Below are 22,860 nucleotides of genomic sequence, written 5' to 3'. Positions count from 1 at the left end.
GTAAACAACGCACACGGAAATCCACAAATTCGGAACGTTCTTTTCACCAGTTACAAACTATCTTACTTTCTCTGTATTTGTCACATTTCTAAAAGCTAACAACATCAAGCAAATTATGCCTATTATTATTTTCATTACAATCTTTAGTTGTTTGTTTTTAATACATACGATATGGCGTGTGTGTGTTTGTTACCAATCTTCAACTTATGCTCCCCAAATAACTCAGCCGCACGCCCATACTCCACTGCCAATCCCTACCCTAGTTACATATTTTGGCACCGCTATGCAACACAATCTATCCCACCCACACGCCTCACACACAAAAAGCCAGCAAAAAAGAATGTCATGTGTCAATTTCATAGAGAGTGCCATTTATTTAGAATCGAAACACAACACTGAATTTAAATGGTATTTCTGTGGTAACGAAAAACTTTTCAATTGCCGTAAAAAATAATCGGATGTATCCAAAACTGTAATTTCTAACACAAAGAATTACTAATGGGGTATTCACATAGTGAAATTCAAAATACACGTTGCAGTTCACTTCTCGCATCAATTTTTCGTTCCGCCTATTATTGCAATGACTCGGTTTTAATATAAGACATTTCATTTCATGTGTCTTCAAATACACATTTCCTTAGTCCGTTGCTATTTTCGGAGTGAAACTGAAAATTTTTCACGATTTTTTTTGGTAATAAAATTGGAATTAAGAAAACAACTGATTCCTTTCATTGGGACAGTTTCTCGTTAAGTAGTGTACTCTGTTCAACTTTCGGAATAGGTGTGAAAAACTTTAACAAAACTAAACTTTAACAGGCAATGTCGGGAGACTCAGTATTTTAAATTAGGATTAGTTCTCCTTAACACAAAACCAAAGTCAAAATTCAGTTTTATTAACAAAAAGTTCGGCCGGGGCAAATCTTATATTCTCGCCATGGATCTAATTATGTTTCAAATTTCCGTTCGCAAACCAGGTTAATTAATAATAGGTGATATATCCAGTTGTAAACCGGTTTGGGACATACGGAAGTATTTATGTTTATGGTTAAATAGTCTAAATTGAGCACTTTCACTTCTTTCATAAATGGGAGAGATCGATTCTTGGATGTCCAAAACTTTAGCCAAATAGGATAATAGTGCAAGCATCATGGATCTAAAGAATTCCGATAGGGTGTTTGGTTTATATGCCATGGATCTAATTTTGTTACAAATTTCCGTTCGCAAACCAGGTTAATTAATAATAGGTGATATATCCAGTTGTAAACCGGTTTGGGACATAAGGAAGTATTTATGTTTATGGTTAAATAGTCTAAATTGAGCACTTTCACTTCTTTCATAAATGGGAGAGATCGATTCTTGGATGTCCAAAACTTTAGCCAAATAGGATAATAGTGCAAGCATCATGGATCTAAAGAATTCTGATAGGGTGTTTGATTTATATGGGAACTATTTCGATTGAACAAAACGTGGACCAAATTGTTATGGATGCTGGAAGTAATGACACCAAGTGCTAATTTCATGTGAATCGGTAGTTATTGTGGAAATGGGAAATTCGTTTTATATGGGACTATATCTAAACATGAACCGATTAACCTCATTTGAAATTTAAGCTTCCATATTTTTCCCTAATGGGAATCAGGACAGCCCCAGAAAGTCGGCATAATCCTGACCATTTGGCAAGCCTCACAAAATATCATAGCTTTTTAAACATAATTACAAGAAATATTTTGTATCAATACAAATATCCCTTCAAGTTACATCAAGATTAACTGTTTCTAAGTATTTTCTTTCAGTCCTATGCGAAAAACATGTACTTTTTCATTTCCATTTTGTTTTATGCGACGTTTGACAGTTTTTCATGTGAAAAGGCGAACAGAGTACCAACCCTTATTTATAATGAATGTTATCATTAAAGGCGGGTATTCTGCTTTTCACGTGAACACTTTCAAACTCCAAATAAAAAAAAATGAAATAAATAAATGCAGTTTTACGCTTATGACTAAAAATGAGCATTTAAAATTAATCCTATTGTAATATGAATGTAAAATTGAGTTAAGGCAAAAATTTCATGTAAATTTAAACAAATTATGATATTTGTTAAAGTTTTTCGCAACAACTCCGAAAATTGAACAGTATACACTGCTTAAGGTTTCTAGTTCAAACCTTTGAAGGTAAAACTACGATTCTTTCGAAATGTGACGAGGATTTCCTTTTTAAAAATAGGATTCCATCAGCGAAAAATTAAATTGAAACTTGTTTAGAACCGCGCAGTAGTAAGTTTGTGTTTTGTAGTTAAAATTAAAATTATTCACAGATACTTTTTTATTGAAACTAAAATACGCATTTTATTTAGAGAAACACTCCCACTCATTAAAAACAATATGTCTTAAAATATGATTTTTATAATGAATAAGTTATAGGGAGTAGCTACAACTTTTGTCGTTGATTGTCCATATTTTCCATAATGTTAAAAAGATTAAAGGTTTAAAGATGAACCTCCCGGATACTTTCTTTAAAACTATTGAACTGATTAACATAATTCTTATGGCGAAGTCGCAAAAATAATCGTTTAAATTGGTTCGTTAGTTTAAAATTTATAGTCTCAAGGGCACATTTGCACTTATTCTCAAGCTGCATTAAATGTAGAACAACATGCTACCTAAAGCCTATGCCTTTTATATTTATATGTCAAAAATATTTTGTATTTCTCAAAACAAAAGTTGTAGAGTTATTTCCACTGTTTGCCAGGGGGACCACTGTGAGCTGTCAAGAAAGGTTTATTTTGACCAGATTAAAAAACTGTACTCACCTTTTATTTGTACAAAACTTACAAACCTTAGGTCTAAACATAATGATTGCGTTGAGGAGCGTCGCGTTGAAAAATGCAACTCTACAAACAAATTTCAAACAAGACACTCGCAAAAGTTTAACAATTTTTAACTTTGACGATTAAAAACATTACTTCACGTGTGACAGCACAGAATGACGCTAGCTTTAATTTTTTTAATTTGTTGCAGAGATGCACGCGACGCACAAAAACAAAGCTCAACTCATTTTGTTTTGGACTTTAACGTGGACGCTGTCGGATTTAAATATGTTATGGTATTCGTCAATCAAATAGCGGTAGTTTCATTTATTTTAAATCAGTTTGAAATGATATGTGTATAAGTTTTAAATGAAATATACTCCGGTTTTGTTTTGGAAAAAAATTTTGCAATCTTATAATTTGCAGATTCGATTCAAACCGATTCGTTCAAAATAGATACAAAAGAAATCTTGGTACTTCTAGTGTTAAAGAGTCGTCTTTTCCAAAACAGCGCTATTGCATGCACATTGCATTGTCCACTCCGTCATGTTGGCTTGGCCTAGGTAGAGCTCGCAAACTATCGATTATAGCAACATTCGATATTTCTAATAATAAATATCTATAGTATAGATACTATCTATTATTTCCCATCATCTATATTTAAAACGAATGTGAGAAGTAAAAATCAGGATATCGGGTTATATAGAAGAAATATCATGGATGGACCGGCTAACCAAATTTAATAAAGTGAGTTGAAAATCGTGAGAGAAATCATTGTTCAAATTTTTTGCGCCCTCTGTAAGCTCAAGAAGTAAAAAAAGGGAGATTTAATACTCAACAAGAAAGAAGATTGAAAAATTTAGGTTTGGGATATATTCACGACTATTTGTTTAATCTTACAAATAGTGTAACTTTGCCGATAGTATCGAGAGGAAAAATATCTATATTCAGCCAAAAACTGAAATATCGACAGTGCTATCGATATTTTGCCAGCTCTCGGCTTAGGTTAGTAAAAAATATCTATAGTAGTTCTTTGGACAAATATGGAGCTGACAATCAAACACACTAACTAAATAACAATAATTGACATTTCTTTTAGCACAAAAGTATTTAATCCCCATCAAAAGCAGCATACATGCACCACAAGAAACACTAAATACTTACCAACTATTAACACTTACACCTACCAAAACCACTAACAGCGTAGTCACAAGTGTATAACAAAGGATATGTCGGTAATGCAACATTATTTACCATTTACTCGTACATCATAGTTATCCACAAAACTGTAAAGTGCCATATATAAAGTGACACATTAACAAACTGATAAGTAAAATACAAATAAACGAATAATAGAGATACCCGTGACCAGCGACTGTCGTTGTAGTGTAAAAGAAACTGCCTCAAAATTACGGAGCAAAAGAATCAAGTGACCCGCGCCGAACAGAACAACGACTATAGGGTTGTTGTTTTCGGTGCGGGAGGTGTTGGCAAAAGTTCGTTAGTTCTACGATTTATAAAGGGAACTTTTCGAGAGTCGTATATACCAACCATAGAGGACACATATCGTCAGGTGAGCATAGTACAACAAAATGTTCAACAATCTGTAACTCTATGGGATGCAAGTTATTATCGCCGCTCTGGAGCAGAAAATCATTAACTCTTATGTTGTCATCTAGGCCGGGCGTAAGACTTGTCTTTTTTGCTTTTAACAGTTGGTTATTGCTTGAATCAATCATTATGCAAAAATAATTTAGCGTTTGAGAGTTAATAATTTTTCGCTTCAGATCGACGATTTACTTACCTGCAAGGGTTCGAAGATTTCCCATTGAATTTGTCTTTCGAATACTGAACAACCAATGTTCTACAGCGATGGCTACATATTATAACGAAACTACGATTTTGAACGACTTTTTCCTAAACTCAATGATATATTTATTTAATATATTATAGAAACTTTTGTTTGCTCTTAACGCAATCATTTGGCGATATTTATATATGTCTGAGACCATATATATATATATGTATGTATATATTGTGACTTTTTAAATTTTTGTATTTAGAAAAAAATTCATTGAAATTTTGTCTTTAGAAACAATTTCATTGAAATTTTGTCTTTAGAAAAAATTTCATTGCAATTTTGTCTTTAGAAAAAATTTCATTGAAATTTTGTCTTTAGAAAAAAACTCCTTGAAATTTTGTCTTTAGAAAAAAATTAATTGGAATTTTGTCTTTAGAAAAAAACTCCTTGCAATTTTGTCTTTAGAAAAAAACTCCTTGCAATTTTGTCTTTAGCAAATATTTCATTAAAATTTTGTCTTTAGAAAATTTTTTATTGAAATTTTGTCTTTAGAAAAAATTTCATTGGAATTTTGTCTTTAGAACAAATTTCATTGGAATTTTGTCTTTAGAAAAAATTTCATTGAAATTTTGTGTTTAGAAAATATTTCATTGAATCTTAAGAAAATATTTCATTGAAATTTTGTCTTCAGAAACCATTTCATAAAATGTTGTCTTTAGAAACAATTTCATTAAAATTTTGTCTATAAAAAAATTTTATTGGAATTTTGTCTTTAGAAAAAAACTCCTTGATTTTATCTTTAGGAAAAATTTCTTGAAATTTGGAGTTACAAAGAATTTTATTAAAATTTTGTAGTATGGAAAAATTTCATTGAAATGTTTTTATTCTTATTCATTTTTGTTCATACAAGACAGCTAAAAGAAATTTTTGTTAACACATAATGTCATGTGTTGGGGAAAAGTTGGTTTATCAAAAATCACTAATTTTGGTTTTGAAATATGGTAATATAATACTAAAGCAGTAATTTTTTGAGGTAAAAACTTAGTGGCGCCCGGAAGCCGAGTTGGTAGCGTGATTGGATTACCGGTGCAGGGGTCGTGGGTTCAATTCCCGTCAGAAGTGTTGGTCTGTCGCTACTGTGGTATCACACTAGACTTAAAATTGTCTAAGTGAGTCTGTAAAGGACTGTCAGCGTTATCTAACCTAACTTAAACTTAGTGGCTGATAAAATTAGAAGGATTTTTTTTTTAGTTTTTTCAATAAATTAAAAAGCAAGGTAAAAAATTGTTAAGGAAATAAAAAAATGATATGTACCTATAAATGCCATAAATAAAAAATGTGGGATTATGCTAATCAAAACAAGGATATTTAATAAGTCAAAAGTTTAATGAAAAATGTTTGAGGGTATATAAATGATTTCCAAAATGTATGTTTGAATAAATGAATAAAATATGTTGTTTTGAGAGTGTAGAGAACTGTATTAGGACGTCTTTACTGTTTCGCGTAGTCGCAAGCACTGAACTGTGGTGGTTGATTGACGCATGAGCAAAACTATTTTTCTCTCTTCATACAAATCGGCCATACTGCAGCCCGATTTTCGTGTCATCATCGCTCGAAAATCGGGCCATGGTTTCATCAATTCAGCAAAAGTTGTCGTATGTCCTGGTCCCTTCACTGCTACCAATCTTGATCACATCGTAAGTGTTGTTCGGTTTGATTCTAGCAATATTAAATGGACCCAAATACTTTGGTTTAAGCTTAAGATCACTTCCAAATTGAGTCCGTTTAATTGCCACGATGTCGTTCTCGTTGTTCTGAATCGCAGGTTTACCTTTTTATTAAAAAATTCATCTGTTTTTCTCCTGTACGGCAAGAATTTGTTGCTTCGCAGAATGTCGTAAAGCTTCTCGTCGTTCGTCGCAAATAGCTATAAGTTTTAGATTGAGTAGTTCTTCTAATTTTAAATCTTTAGTTTTTATTTTCTTCCAATTAGCATTTGAAATTGTGTTGTATCTACGCTTCGCTGGTATGAAGCTGTTGTACTGCGCCAACGTGCTCATACTACTTTCCTGGATCGTTGATACTCAATTTTGATAATACGGATATGATTATACTGTTTAATCTTTCAATTTGACCATTAGCACTAGAAAGTCCTGTGGTGATTTTAATATGGGCAATATTTTCGTCTTCACAGTAGATCCTAAATTCATCACTCGTAACTGCTAATCCACGACCGGAAATTATCTTTGCAGGGTTACCAAAAATGGTACATTGAGTCGTCAATTGGAAATATCATCTTTTGCAGAAGTTGTTTTTTGGGATATAACCAAAAAAATTTTGTAAAACTGTCGATCACGGCAAAAATGTGGTTATAAAGTTTAATGGTTGATTCAAGAGGCCCAAGAAAATCGATATGGTAAGTATGTAATGTCTTTCTGTATGGGCCTAAGTTCACCTTCTTGCTTACTATACTAGGGATGAAACTATACAAGGGATACAGTTTGATATAAGCTTCTGGATTCTCTCTTCTAATTTGCAATGAAATTCAAATCTTTTGTCGTCTTAACAGGAAGTGTCCTCTTTCATGAGCATTTCTAATGATCTCGCTACGCATTCCATTTGGTACACCAATTCGCAATCGTCAACAAGTTTGTACAAGATATCTCCTTTCATGAAGTAATTCTTAAAGTCGGATTTATCTTTTAATTTTCTTCGAATTATGATAAGATTATTTTTTTTGTTCGTTGATTATTATAATTGAGTGTCTGGTAAAAGCGTATACATGTCTCATCTGTGTTCCAGGGCGATGTACCCAACGGGAAACTCTAGTACACAAATCTTTCTTGTCTATTGTCTTTGTAAGAGCATTGCAATCAGTGACTAGCTTAAATCGAATTGCTATGATATGAATTGCTATGATGAATTGCTAAACTTCTTCAAGACTTCTATGATTGCCGACACTTCGAGTTCATAGCTGGAATATTTCCTTTCTGCGTCGCTAGTTTTATTATAAAGACTGGATGAAAAAGAACGTCTTCGCTCCATATCCAGCTATTGAAGCGTCAGTATGAACTTCAGTCCCATAATTCTGGTTAAATATTTTCTATACAAGGTACATTACATAAAATGTGTTTAAGTCTGTTGGCGGCCATGATCTGTTCGTCGTCAAATCTGAATGGTGTAGCTTTTATCTTTTCCGGTGACGGTGAAATATGTTAATTTTCAACAATGTTGCCAATAAATTTGAAGCTTCTTTTCAAAAAGTGAAATTTTTAACATAAAGTTCTAATCTATAGTCCTTGCAGGTGTTCAGAACTCTTTCCAAATTAAACAACGCTTCGTCTTCGGTCTTGTCTGGAATAATAATATCAAACATATCGTAACGCTACGCTTCACGTGTCAAGTCTGTAAATATCGCATTTACATGTCGTTGAAAAACGGCTGGTGAGTTGGTAAGTCCAAACGGCACTTTCAGGAATTGGAATTATCCGCTGTGCATAAAAAAAGACGTAAATTTTCGGCTATCGCTGTCAACATTGCCATGGAAAATCCATTGCGTAAGTCTACGGTACTGAATATCATTGCATCTTGAAGTCTATCGAACTGGTCCTCTATCAATGGTCGTGGAAAATGATCTTTCACGATGACCTTGTTGTTTCTCCTATAATCCACACAAAGTCTGTATGTAGAGTCTCTCTTCTTGCCTAAAGCAATTGGACTACAAATTCTGATTCAGATAGTTTAATGATATTTTCTCCAAGCCATTTATCAATTTGATGGTCGACTACTCTTTCTTTCAGTGGAAGTCTCCGTCGGGTACAAGATATGTGTGTATCGTCAGTCAGGGTTATACTCATTTATACTTTTGCCCTCTTAATCATCTGAGGTATATAATTTTGGATAATATAATGCTATAAGTCTCTTCAGGTATTGAAGACTCTTTTTGATTTTCAGACCGTCAGATGTTATACTTATCTGAGCCAATCTGCAGAATGTCAATTGAAGAGCTTGGTACGACGAGGAATGTTAAATCATATTTGTCGTCTTCGATCTCCAATTAAAGTTGCCTAATGATTTAACTTTTTTCGCATTTGCATTATTACCAAAACCTACTACATGAAAGTTTGATTGAAACAATTTCGGTTTACCCAAACGATTGTAAACGGTTTCGGAAACAATGTTAAATCTACTTCCTGTATTGAATAACGCCAGTAAATCTTGTTCTCCGAATTTCATATTCTTCCCATAATGACGTCAGAAATTAATCTAATATTTAGATTTAGCAGTTTTTTTTCGATTTTCATAAGGCAGTTTCTCGATATATGTATGTCAAAATTTCTTACAACTAAAACACTTAAGTCTTTCTGTTTGTATTTACAAGATTTCAATAATTGTGCTTTCATACCGCAGTTAAAACAACTTGATTTGTCACCTATTTTAACACGACGATTATTTGGAATATAGGCCCTTTCTGGATTAGAAACTAGACTTCATAAGCTGTCGTTTGAGACCAGTTTCGAAATATCAACTTTTTCCATTGTTGCACAGTGGTTGACGCAAAATAGATTTTTGAAGTCGTGTAGCGAATTTTTTCAAGATTTTTTGAAAAATTCGATAGTTAGACGATTATTTGGAATTTAGGCCCTTTTGTATTAGAAACTAGACTTCATAAGCTGTCGTTTGTGACCGGTTTCAAAGTATCAACTTTTTCCGTTTTTGCACAGTGGTTGACGCAAAAGAGATTTTTGAAGTCTTGTAGCGAATTGTTTCTAGTTTTTCTCAAAAATTCCATAGTTGGACGATTATTTGGGATATAGGCACTTTTGTATTAGAAACTAGACTTCATAAGCTGTCCTTTGAGACCGGTTTCGAAGTATCAACTTTTTCCATTTTCGCACAGTGGTTGACGCAAAATAGATTTTTGAAGTCTTGTAGCGAATTTATTCAAGTTTTTTTTGAAAAATTCGATAGTTAGACGATTATTTGGAATATAGGCACTTTTGGATTAGAAACTAGACTTCATAAGCTGTCGTTTGAGACCGGTTTCAAAGTATCAACTTTTTCTATTTTTGCACAGTGGTTGACGCAAAATAGATTTTTGAAGTCTTGTAGCGAATTTTTTCAAGTTTTTTTGAAAAATTCGATAGTTAGACGATTATTTGGAATATTGTAAGAGCATATTATTGATATAGAGGGAAAAAAATGTTGTTAAGGCTTTTTGTTGCGCTTGAAAATTAATTTTGTATGAATAAATGATTTTTTTCAGATATAGTTTAATTTTTAATATGTGTAAAAATGTTTAACAGTGGCCTGCTATTGCCAGTAAGAAGATGGTTGTAAAGTTAGTGGTTTGTGGCTCCACTAGTTAAATTCGGAATTTATCTTCACTCACATGTAAACATTTACCAACTCGCCCCAATAATGCCAGAATGGCGCTGGTCCAATATGTATATTGTTTTTATAAAAAAATAAGTAAAAAGCAGAATTAAAAAATCTCAGTTTAATAAACCATTTATAACTACAGCCAGAGAAAAGTTGATACCAAACATGCTCATTTCAGTACCATACGGTATTGATGGTAAAGCAACACCGTATGGATTAAAAACAATACCGAATGGTATGGATGAAACATTAAATGGTTAGTACCGGTTGGTACTAACCATATTAACGAAATGATATTGGCTTTAACACCAATCTGTTGTTGGTTTTAGTACCGGACCGTTATTGATTTTAGTACAAAACCGTTATTGATTATTCCACCGCCTACGCCCATTAACAAAATATTTATCTGTCAAAATCAGTAATTAGTGCAAATCTGATTTTGTGTATGTTACTAGCTCGCGCAATTTTTCGTTGACAGGTAGTGCACTTCGCGAGAAAAAACTGTACTGTTTACGGTACACTGCCTGGTAATTATGTCATGGGCATAACGTTGATGATTTCCTAAAAGAAGTTTGCAAAACAAGGTGCCATACGTCTACCTGTAGTTATTTCTTTTAGAAATACTGAATAACTTATTGCCGTGCCGAAATTGGATGACTCTTCTGGTCGCGGTAAAGCCCAAGCTATTGGTGATTGGACTCTAGACGACAAGGTGCAAATTTTCTATAGTTGATAATACTTTCAAGATTTGACCATCAGGAGCCATGCATAAGGCGCGGTGGCTGGCAAGAGCAATTTACTTTTTATCGCTACTAATTCTTAGTTCGAAATTAGTAACACAGTTGATTCAGTTATTTCAGCTCTACTGAACATCTGTCTATTCATCGCAACATCTTATGCCAAAGTAGATATACCATGATTGTAACAAGAAAAATTTAAAAAAAGAATTTACTAAATAGTGTTACATTCATGATAAACACCAAATAAAATTTTAATTTTTTAACATTTCGGTGGAATTTTTTAGTTACGGCATTATAAGTGTATGGGAGCTTTATTCCTATCTGATGGTTTTCATTGAGCAGCTGTTCGATGCTACAAATTTCTACTGGGAAAAAACATCTAGCAGAAATTTAAATGCTCTCATTTACCAACCTCCCAAAATTGTGCTCGCTCTCACGCACTCTCTCTCTCTCTCTCTTCTGCTGGCAAATAAAGCACGCTAACGACCTCCAGTAACAATTTGTGCAAATTTGCAAAAATTTCAAACATGCTTAACGATGATGTTTGTTTCGGAAGGAGGAGACATAGAAAGTTCCAAGACTAAGCGTGAGGACAAAACGACGGTGCAGCAAATTTGACACAAAAAATATTGAAATTTTTTGTGTATATCTTTACGTAAATGTAAAAAATTCTTGCTATAGCCAGAAAAATTCCAAAATTGTCATTTAAGTTTTGGCAGCGAAAGTGAAGGTTCATCATAAAAAAGCAAAGTGAGTGTTAATAGTAACAAATAAATAGTGATTTTAAAATGTCATCTGTCCAAGCTGCGAGAAAAAAGTCTGCAATTTAAAGTCCGATTCATTAATGAAAAATATAACCTGTCGAAGAGACTGCCCTGAAATAAATACTGAAATGGTGTCAGAATTGGTAAGTAAAAAAATTGAGTTATGCTTGAATGTTCAATTTATTATTTCTTTATTTTATTTGACGAAACGTTTGTCTTAAGGCTTGGAGGTGATGACTATCCAAACTTTATGCGAGTTATGATAAAAAAAATTAGTTATGTGATTACTTGGCGATGGAGTTCACGTGGAGCGGAATAAAGAACAAACTAAGCGTCCAAAAATGTTTCTTTATTACAGTATTAAAGGTGTGTATTTTATTTTTATAAAAATCCTTCTAACATTTTTAAATTTGTTCCTAATTCTCTTTGTTTTTCGTATTAATTTCTTTATTTTTAAATGTCTTTTAGAAATTGTGCACACCAAATTGCCACAAGTTGACGACCTTCGTATCAACTCTTGGCTTCAACAGCATATTTTCCATGCCAAGGATCGAGTAGATAGGCGCCAAAGTCAACGGGAACTTCCCATGACTTTCAGTTTTTATATCTATAAATATGTATATATCTTTTTTTACAAGAAGTATTTTATTTTTATTAAATACGTAAAATGTACACAATTCTTATAAGCTTATAAATGCATGGTCATGAACTAAAACTTAATTTATGATTGTCTATGCACTAAGTATTTCCGTATATTTCAGTTTTTACATTATGTATGTTTATAAATTCAATTTATTTTATCATTATCCATGTACTAAATACTTAACTTATATATGTTCCCATACGTAGCTAATCGCTATTGAACAAACATGTTTATTTTTGTTATATATGTATGTAATTACATTAAGATCATTTTTATGCTAATAAATTTTATATAAATTGTTAACATAAGGTTTAATCTTACTAATTTTTTATGGTAAATGTGTGAAATAACATTTCTCTTGTTTCAATTTCATTCGACAGTGTAAAAAGCCATGGGAAACTTCCCATACGCAGTAACGTGATTAATTTATGATGTTTCTCCGGGAGCCTCGAATGAGCAATAAATGGGAATTGTTATATGCATCTTCTAGTGAATTGCTAGCAACACCCAAATACGAAAAAAGGCACATCGACTAGGGCATCATATAAGACTCATCCATAAGATTCACGTACGATTCTTTCGGATAAATCATTTTTATTAAGCACTTGCTTTATGTCGCTATTCCGATGTTTATCGTTTGACAAACATGTCTGTGAGCAAATTGATCGTCACGAGAATCATATAGGTTCATTTGATGATTGAAAATGCTGGCAGGGTTATGTTCGATCAAAAACGAAATTTTGGTACATCGCCTATACATATGTCGATAACATCACAATAGATTATTCTTAGAGGAATGGAAACAAATTAGCCCTTAAGCCTAGTACTGACTTCCACTTTTCACACAAACAACTGCCAACACATTCCGTACAGGTGGTACTGAGTTCTAAGAGCAAAATAGTAGCGACATGTCGGCATCAGGATATATTTCGCACAATTTTAATTGCAAATACTCATGAAATGGGCCGAATCAACTCTGCTTTTATACTGTTGTCTTTGTTGTGTGTTGCTGTTCGTGTTCTGACAAAGAAAAGAGTCTGAAGTCAGTACTAGGCTCTACACACAATTAATACGAGGATTATGTATATGCCTAACGCACATAGGCCACCGATGGAATGTTTTGATTCAACACCAGCATTATTTGGAATCGGTAATAATCACAGTAAAGCTAAGAAGGATAATGATCATAACCAGCCGATGTTTGCTTTTAATAACCATGTTAGTGTGCGTGAAATAATTAATGTTTTTCCATCGTTTGGCCCAAACTGTAACGTGGTTGCATAGGTCAAATTTGTTGCAAGGCGTGAAGAATTGAAAATCGCATTCCAGTGGCGTAACCGAATTGTGTTACTCGCGGATCGAAGTTCATTATGAGGTGTTGCAAAATGTTAAGTAAATAGTAAGCCAAACTGAAATGATTTTGTTTTTGCAACTTTGGACGACTTTCCTTGCGTTATAAATAGTGCCGATATTAATATTCAATTGGGTCCTCCTGGTGCTCTAGACGATAAAGCGATAAATTAAATGTTTTATTCATGCGTTACATCATGAGGTTATACGAAGAACCTTATCCGCAATTTCATACGTTAAATGTTCGAATTAATTGAAATCGGCTCAAGAGATAATGTCAGTGTCGGGAGGTTAGATGCTCAAAACGCCCAAGTGCGACACAATGTGCCGGTAAAGAAAGACTTTGAATGTAAAATCAAAGAGGACACAAGTGATAATAAATCGAAAAATGAACGAAAAATAAGGACACATCGCGAAATTGTGTTAAGTTTCCGAAGAGGACAAACGAATCTGTGAATGCGAATTATGGACTAGATGGTAACTTTAAAAAGATAGGGCAACATTTCTGGTTCATGTTCATGGCCTGCGGAATTTGGAAGAATCTTTGGAAATTATCCGACGAGAGAGGTTAATTCTTCGGATATCGAAATGATTCTTCATGAATGACTTCTTGGGACATGAAGTGGACAAAGATGGCATACGTCCAGGCCGATTGAAAACTAATGGGATTTATAAATTTCCAACACCGATGAATGTGACCGAGGTTCGAGGATTTTTGGACTAACTGAGTATATTCGTCAGTTCGTTGATAATTATGCCCACATTGCTGCCTCACTGACCAGATTGAATAAGAAGGATGTTTCATTCGGTTGGTCCCGACTTGAGCGATAATCAGTGAACCAGTTCTAGGTATTTACGATGTCAACAAAGACCAGGAACTGCACACAGATGCGAGAATCGTAGACTACTAAATTTCCCATGAACATTCCAATAAGGAACAGGGGATATTTCTCTCATAGTCCAAACGGCGTGCCGCATGGCGAGACCAGTTGGTTGAGAAGTTTTAACATGACGGGATACCTCACAAATGTAGCCAGCATAAGTAAGAGGATAACTACCGCTGAATTATTTTTTGATGTTCACGCCGGGGTTTGAACTCAGGCGTTCGGCGTTGAGGGCGAACATGCTTACCTCTTTGAAATCGTTTGCGATGGAGAATTTTTCGACAATGCCATGATGAAGTTGGCCCTCCAGAACTAGCAGGCAACATTTCTGGTTCAGACGAATAAGGAAATATGTGAAAGGCTACATGAAATCGTGTGTCGAATGCTGTTTTAGCCGAGAACCGAGGAATAAAGAATGAAAACTGATGGGATAGATATCCCACGGATGCCGTTTAAAGTGATTCATCACTTGGGGTCCTTTCATCAAAAGTCGTCGTGGAAATTAGTATATATTGCTGATTGTTGATGGAATGACTCGTTACTCTGCGACTATTCCTGTTCGATCGACGAAGACGAAGCCAGTGCTGGACGCGCTTTACCAGATGACTCTAAACTCTGGTATAGTGACTGATCGAGCTTTTACACAAGAGAACGATATTCTACACAAGGTAGCATTATGTACACCCAGAGCGAATGGGTTGGCCGAACGGTTGAACTTAACTATTTTGTCTTTCCTGAGGGCTTCAACGAATTCCAAGGACTGTGAAAACGAGCTCAGACATGTTCAATGGAAGATCAGTACGTCGGTTAATGCTACGACTAAATATTCACCTATTGATCCTATTTTCTATTTTCAACTAGAAAACATCAGTGGTAACAACTTTTTGTCTGCTGTTGCTGATGACAAGGAGATGAAAACGGCAAAGGTATACCGAGAGGGTGCCATGAATAACATCTTAGCAGCGGGAGAGGTGCAGAAAGCTAGGTTTGACCCAAAAAAATAAACCACTATCAACCACCGGAAGCGATCTAGTTTTGATTGAGAGTGCAATGCAGAGCACTGGGGAATCAGAAACTTGATGCAAAGTACAAAGGGCCATACATCGTCAAGAAAGTGTTTCGCTTCGACATATACATCACTGAAGACATCGAGGGAGCGTCAAAATCATACGTAATTTCAGTACTGTCGCCAGAAGTGACAGGATGAAGCCAGGCCTTGTTTGCAGAGGTTGACGAAATGTACCAAGAAGATGGTCATCATGAGGACCATTTCGTAGGGCCCTTGTAACTCCTTTTTTAAAGATTAGTACTAACTTCGACTTTTCACCCGTAAAACTGTCAAAACGCATTTTAAAAAATAGTGACGAAGAAAATGGGAACACATTCCAGAGAAGTGGTACTAAGTTCTATGAACAAAATACCAGTGACATGTCGCTGCGCCAACACAAATTTCGCTTCAATTAATTCCAAAAATTATTAATTGTTCACGAAATGGGCAGCAATCAACTTTGCTTCAGTTCTGTTATCTTTGTTGTGTGTTGTTGTTTAACTTCTGTTTTTATATTGGTGAAGAATAGAGTATGTCGGATTTCGCAATAATTCAATAGGCGTTTTCGTTGCGAATGAAGTCTGCCATACTATTTTCTATTTTTATACCCTCCACCAAAGGATGGGGGTATACTAATTTCGTCTAAGACTCCATAAAGTATATATATTCTTGATCGTCGTGACATTTTATATCGATCTAGCCATGTCCGTCCGTGTGTCTGTCGAAAGCATGCTAACTTTCGATGGAGTAAAGCTAGCCACTTGAAATTTTGCAAAAATACTTCTTATTAGTGTAGGTCGGTTGAGATTGTAAATGGGCCATATCGGTCCATGTTTTTATATAGCTGCCATATAAACCGATCTTGGGTCTTGACTTCTTGAGCCTCTAGAGGGCGCAATTCTTATCCGATTGCAATGAAAACTTTTACAACTTGTTTTGTTATGATATTCAACATCTGTGCCAAGTATGGTTCGAATCGGTCCATAACAAGATATAACTGCCATATAAACCGATCTTGGGTTTTGACTTCTTGAACCTCTGAAGGGCGCAATCTTATTCGATTGGAGTGAAATTTTGCACGACGTGTTTCGCTATGACTTCCAATAACTGTGCCTTGTACGATCCAAATCGGTTCATAACCTGATATAGCTGTCATATAAACCGATCTGTGGTCTTGACTTCTTGAGCTTCTAGGGGGCGCAATTCTTTTCCGATTGGATTGAAATATTGCACGACGTGTTTCGCTATGACTTCCAATAAATGTACCAAGTACGATCCAAATCGGTTGATAACCTGATATAGCTGACATATAAACCGATCTGGGATCTTGACCTCTTGAGCCTCTAGAGGTCACAATTATTATCCGATTTGCCTGAAATTTTGTACGACGGATCCTCTCATGACCATCAACATACGTGTTTATTATGGTCTGAATCGGTCTATAGCCTGATACAGCTCCCATATAAATTGGTCTCTCTATTCTTTTGTTGAGCCCCCAAAGGGCGCAATTTTTATTTGAATTGGCTGACATTTTACACAGGTCTCCAACATATAATTGAATTGTGGTCCGAACCGTACCATATCTTGATATCGCTCTAATAGCAGAGCAAATCTTTTCTTTTATTCTTTTTTTTTGCCTAAGAAGAGATGCCGGGAACTCGACAACTCGACAAATGCGATCCATGGTGGAGGGTATATAAGATTCGGCCCGGCCGAACTTAGCATGCTTTTACTTGTTTTTATTATAAATACAAAGTACAAATATTTGAATTAATAAGCATTTTGAATTTAAACCTTTGTCCCACTCACCCATCCTTTGATACATAAGATATAATTCCCATACAAACAATCTTTCGATTCCCTTACATAATCTCTACACACGACACAATTCTTACCTTATTTTTTATCAAACCAAAGTAAGCTGTTTCCTTACATAATCTCTAGACGCAATTCTTACCTTATTTATTATCAAACCAAAGTAAGCCGTTGAGTTATCTCGGAATAGGTGGTAGTACCTAGTTATTACAAAAAAACCGTAAAGCCTTTTTGGAGTAGGCTAGAAAGACCCCCTGCGGTGGTGGCGTCAGACCGTGCTTCAAGCGCACAACTAGTCATCAGACTAATTAATGAGAAAGAGACGGATAAACCAGAGGGATGCACAGTTCGTCCTCAGCGTTCCCAGCGCAATCGGGAGAAAGTGCAGGATGCTGGAAGGGATAGAACTGATGCCGAAGAGCATAACACAGCTAAAATGCTGAAGAAGAAAAAGAGATCCCCGCTTTCAAGCACTCTAGCAAAACCAAGCCAGGCCAGCGACTTCCAAGAGGACCCAGTCATCACGGAAGGGGAAGATGTTAAAGCGCCGCCCTCTTACGCCAGAGTGGCATGGAAGCACAACAGAGATGAGCTGACTTATGCAGTCATCAATATATGAAGTGCACAAGATCATCGGTACCAAGTAGTGGATCAAATCTCCGTGACGTTTTTAGCTAAGGAAATCAGCTCAAGAAGAACCCTGGATGACCAAGGAAATTCGCTTTTTTGGGAAAGAGGACCGCAGACTTTTTAACAGAGCACGTCGTAAAAAAGCGGAAGCATATTGGCATCTGTATTACACACGGCTCAAGGAATAAATAAAATTGGCAGAGCGGCAAAAAGAGCCTCCAGGAAGCTTTTTTGCGAACAGGTCTATAGCGTTAATGACGCCGCCAAGATAAACAAGTTTCTCTCAAAAACCCATATCCAAACTTTAGTAGACGACATAGGAGTGAGAGCGGAGACAATGGAGGACATGTTGAGGTTTTTGATGAAAACGCATTTTCCACAGGATTCAACGGGACTCACGGAGACGCCGGAATCTTGGAATTATGATGTGGATCGAAGGTTTATTATTACGGAATTTATGGTGAAGGTATCCTTTAGAAGCTTTAAACCATTTAAGTCACCCGGACCTGATGGAATATTTCCGGCGTTACTACACAAGAAGGCAGACTATTTGGCGCCCCACCTGGCCAATATTTTCACAGCATACCTGGGACTTGCATATACTCCGAAATCATGAAAGGAGGCAAGTGTGTAACTTGCCCGGCAAGGCAAGTTATGCGACACCAAAGGCCTACAGACCTATAAGCCTTACGTCCTTTCTACTCAAAACCACGGAACGTAATGTGGACACCATGATAGTAGTATGAATGTGGACACCATCCAGTGAACTGCTCAAATACAAACAGCATGCCTATGTCAACGGAAGGTCGGTGGAGACTGCTCTGCACGAGGTTGTGCATAAAATAGAAAAATCTTTCGATGCCAATACGTACACACTAGCGTTATGCATAGACATCGAGGGGGCTTTTAAGAATGTGCGGACCGATAGACTGATTCAATCCTTACATCTGTACCGGGTGGACCTGGTCCTTAGAGACTAAATAAACCATATGCTAAGGAACTGGTGGATAAATTTTGTGTCCCATGGCATAAAAAAAAGTGGCACAAGGCACGCAACAGGGGGGGGGGGGGACATTTTATCCCCACTCCTATGGGTGACCACCATAAATGACGTATTACGGATGCTGACTGAGGAGGGATTTGACTAAGGGGTAAGGATCCGAACCAGCTATGCAGAAGGGGGTCGAAAGTGTTTTGCATATGGCATATGTGTCTATTAACGAGAAAGGCGGAGGTGGGCCAATTTGAAGCACCACGTTTCCTCAACGATACGATTTCGATATCAGACAAGGTCAAACACGTTTTGAGAAAGCTCACAGATGTTGGGCACTATGTAGACGGGCCGTAGGCTCGAAATGGGGCCTGAATCTGAGGATAGTCCACTGGCTCTACAGGAGCGTGATTAGACCAATACTTACTTACGTCTCAGTAGTTTGGTTGACTGATATGGAGAAAAAGTGCAACATAAGGACCATACAACAGGTTCAGAGAACACGTTTCCTTGGCATAGGCGCAACGATGAGGACCACGCCCACTAGGGAACTGGAGACTATTCTTGATATCCGACCCATTGCCATACAGATTAAGTGTGAGGCAGCCACTACGGCTATGAGACTTAAGGCGATGGGAGGAACTCATACCATCGCGGTATAATAGAGGCGACGATGGGAAACCTTAAAGGAAGGGTAGAGGTTTTCGATCGGATACCTGAGATGAATCTTGAGGTCGAGTGCGAGGCACTGCTGCCAGCGGCATATCTGGAAGATCATGGAGATACGAATGATCACGGAACGCGTGAGGTGGTGTGGTGCTAACGCAAAGACGTCGAATTTGATCATCTTTACAGATATTACAATTGCCATAAGGGCAATAACAACCACGATGGTAAGATCACGAACAGTCTTGAAGTGTAAGGAGATTAACGCCTTCTCTGAGAATGGAAAAATCCGCATCGTTTGGTTGCCGGGCCATAACGGAGTTAGGGGGAATGAAAGGGCAGACGATTTGGCGGTGAAGGCCAGAGGACTGCAGTCAATAAACTTGGTTAACCCATAGCCTTTTGGGTTGACGCAGTCCGAGTTAAGAGCGTGTCGATGAATGCGCATGCAACCCTGTGGAACAGCGAAACGGTCGGTAGGACCACGACATAATTACCAGGTGGTATACCGTAAACAGATGAGTACAATTTTTTCTCGCGAAGTACACTATCTGGCGACGAGTTTTCGTTTTGTTTGTGTGTATTATAGTTAAGAACCTTAACACACGCACAAAAAATGGCGCGAACTATTAACATACACGAAATCAGAGTTGCACTATTCACTGATTTTGACAGATAGTGCACTCAATATAATTTTTTGTTGGGCAACTGCCACTACCTGTAAATGAATATATTTAGGCTAGTACTGCGAAAATCCTATGGAGGGACCCAGATCGAAGACAAGGCTATTACTAAAAGGAAGTAAGAAGAAGTTCAGTATAGCTATTGGTATCATAACGGGACACACAGGACGACGAGCTCACGTATGTAAAATCGGTGAGGCAAGTGATAGCACCGTAGGGCATGCGGGGAAGATGATGAGACTTTGGAGAAATTCCTTTGTCATTGCCCTGCTTTCGCGTCTAACAGATATTGGCACTTATGTTATTCATTATTTTACTGTAATAACATATTAAGTTTATTTCTGTTTTTACTTTATTACAGTTATTACTACTCTTTCTTTTATAATTCGGGAAACAACATTTTTCGTTGCATTTCGTATAGATTTGCCGAAATGTTGGACTTCTGGGTATTTAAAATACGGATCCGCTTGTATGTAATATAATGATTGAATAACATTTTCGGCAAATCTGTATGATCTGCGACATCTGCAAATTTTTGCAAAACCCGCAAGGGTGTTTTGTGTTCTAGGAGGGCTCGTAGACTTTTGTCCCAAAAACGAACATCAAATTAGAGATCCACGGGCTTAACGTATGATTACCAAATTGCAACCAAATTTGGGATGCGCTCAAAAAGTGCGGCTTTCGCAAGATTTCAATGTAACATTTACATATTTAAATTAATTAATTTTTGAATTGAAAATTTAAAAATAGCTTATAGGGTTTTAATTGGATCAACTAAAAATTTCTAAAACATGTTTTTCTGTTACATATGTAATTTTTTAATTGAAATTGTTTTCAATCACCTTTTACAAAAACTTAGATTGATTTTATCAAACCGATTTTTTTTTTATTTTTATGCAAAGGCTCATCTTTACTTACTTATTTCAAGCTTTTGGGAATAGATGATTATGCACAACCATGATGCAATTAAAAGGTAGCGTCATTAGCACAACAACAAAAATTTTTCACCAGCGAAACTACCTTGAATGACAAATGCCGTAAATTGAAATGTCAGAGTGGTTTTAAAAATAAACTTTGTTGTAGAAATTATCTTCTTCAAATTTGTTCTATATTTGTATTTTCATCCCTATAACACTGTTTTGTTGCTTGTGTGTGGATTATCGGTTCAAATAGAAATTCTTTTTAAGATTTTAGAAAAAAATCACAGCTGTGTTATCATGCCTTTGACATTTAGATTTACAGGAAAATCAAAACGTATATAAAAAAATTTTACTCAGCTGTTCGCATGACTTCACCTTATAAGTGCATCCTGAAGCACAACAAAGCAATTCAGCTTGTGGGATGTGTTTTGAATTAAATTGGCTTGAATCAAAAATTTTGGTAGTAATTCTTCTATGGCCTATCAATTTTCACTCGATTCTTTTTACTCCAACTAAATATGCGTTTTCAGAACATGCTTTTGTTTAGAATGCTGATAAGTACACAAGGACGTAAGTTGTTAAGGCCTCTATGTTCGGAGTTTAAACGATTTTTTTCAAGTACTTGCCCTAAACCACAATAGAATTTACACCGTTGTATTCAGTAAGCGAGACAAAATCTCTGCAATTTATTGAACCCATTTGCCCTGCTGGTCTACTTTACTTAACTTGTAGGTGTAGTTTACTATCAAAACATCTAGTTTAAATACAACAGGATCTTAGTTTAAAAGTCATATAGAAAAAAGTACATAATGTTTGCCAGTTAAAGTTTTGCTTAAATGCAAAGTGAAATTCATTTTTGTTTTGGTCCACATAAGCTAGCTCTGTGCCTTTGAAGAGAATATTCTTGTTCGTTCGTGCTTGTAATATAGAACATTTCCTTAGGCCGCTTTACACATCATAAATGTAGGTGTCTGATGATATGTTACTTTAAACTGTTACTTTACTTAAATGTGAATACATTTAATTTAAGATTTTTGTCAAAATTGTCAATTTACATATGACTCATCATATTTGCTATCACCTTTATATCATTTTCGTATGACATAACCTAGAAACGCGATTTTTTAAACGCTAAAATTGTTGAAGTTGTGAGAAATTTGCGAAAACAATTTAATTTCGTTTGCTTTCATTCGACTGACAACAAAAACAGATGATTTCTTTATGTTTTTCAAGGGGAATAGTACTATGTTCCAATTTTTTGTTTTCACGTTGTCTTGAAGATGACATCGTGTAAATGGCGACCCCTTTGCTCATGCACTTATTTTCGATTTTTTAAATTTGTGTCCATCCTTTGCAGCATATCAATTGGTATGTTGGCAATAGAGTCGCGAATGTTGTTCTTGAGGTGTGCTATAGTTCGTGGTCGATCGACATAAAGCAGAAATATAACCTCATAAAAATAAATCGTACGCACTCACATCTGGAGAGCGTGGCGGCCATTGAAGATCGCCTCTGAGGGATGAGGCGATCGGGGAAATGTCGCAACAATGTCGTCACAGCGACCTTCTTGCTGAAACCACACGTTTCTAACGGTCATTTCTTCGAGGCTTGGAAGAAAACATCCCTCGATCATGTTTTTGTAACGAGCTGCATTGAAAGTAACTTTCGTTCGTTTTCTTCAATAAATAAGGATGGTGTGATGGTCCGTTATAGTCCATTTCTGGGTTTAGCGATACT

The 22,860-nt window shown here is 35.9% G+C and overlaps 1 protein-coding gene across 1 annotated transcript in view; it reads left to right on the top strand.

The window, feature by feature from the left end:
* The first annotated feature begins 4,035 nt into the window (after positions 1–4,035).
* LOC106083779 (GTP-binding protein Di-Ras2) overlaps positions 4,036–22,860 on the top strand; it is a 39,672-nt gene continuing 20,847 nt past the window's right edge. Inside the window, exons 1-2 of the mRNA XM_013247031.2 lie at positions 4,036–4,041; positions 4,194–4,379. Of these exons, the coding sequence (XP_013102485.1) occupies positions 4,036–4,041; positions 4,194–4,379 (192 nt within the window). The remainder of the gene's footprint in view (positions 4,042–4,193; positions 4,380–22,860) is intronic.

This window comes from Stomoxys calcitrans, chromosome 2, assembly GCF_963082655.1.
Source record: "Stomoxys calcitrans chromosome 2, idStoCalc2.1, whole genome shotgun sequence".
NCBI lineage: Eukaryota > Metazoa > Arthropoda > Insecta > Diptera > Muscidae > Stomoxys > Stomoxys calcitrans.
Note: the sequence above shows the minus strand (reverse complement) of the source record. Positions and strands in the feature narration are given on the sequence as shown.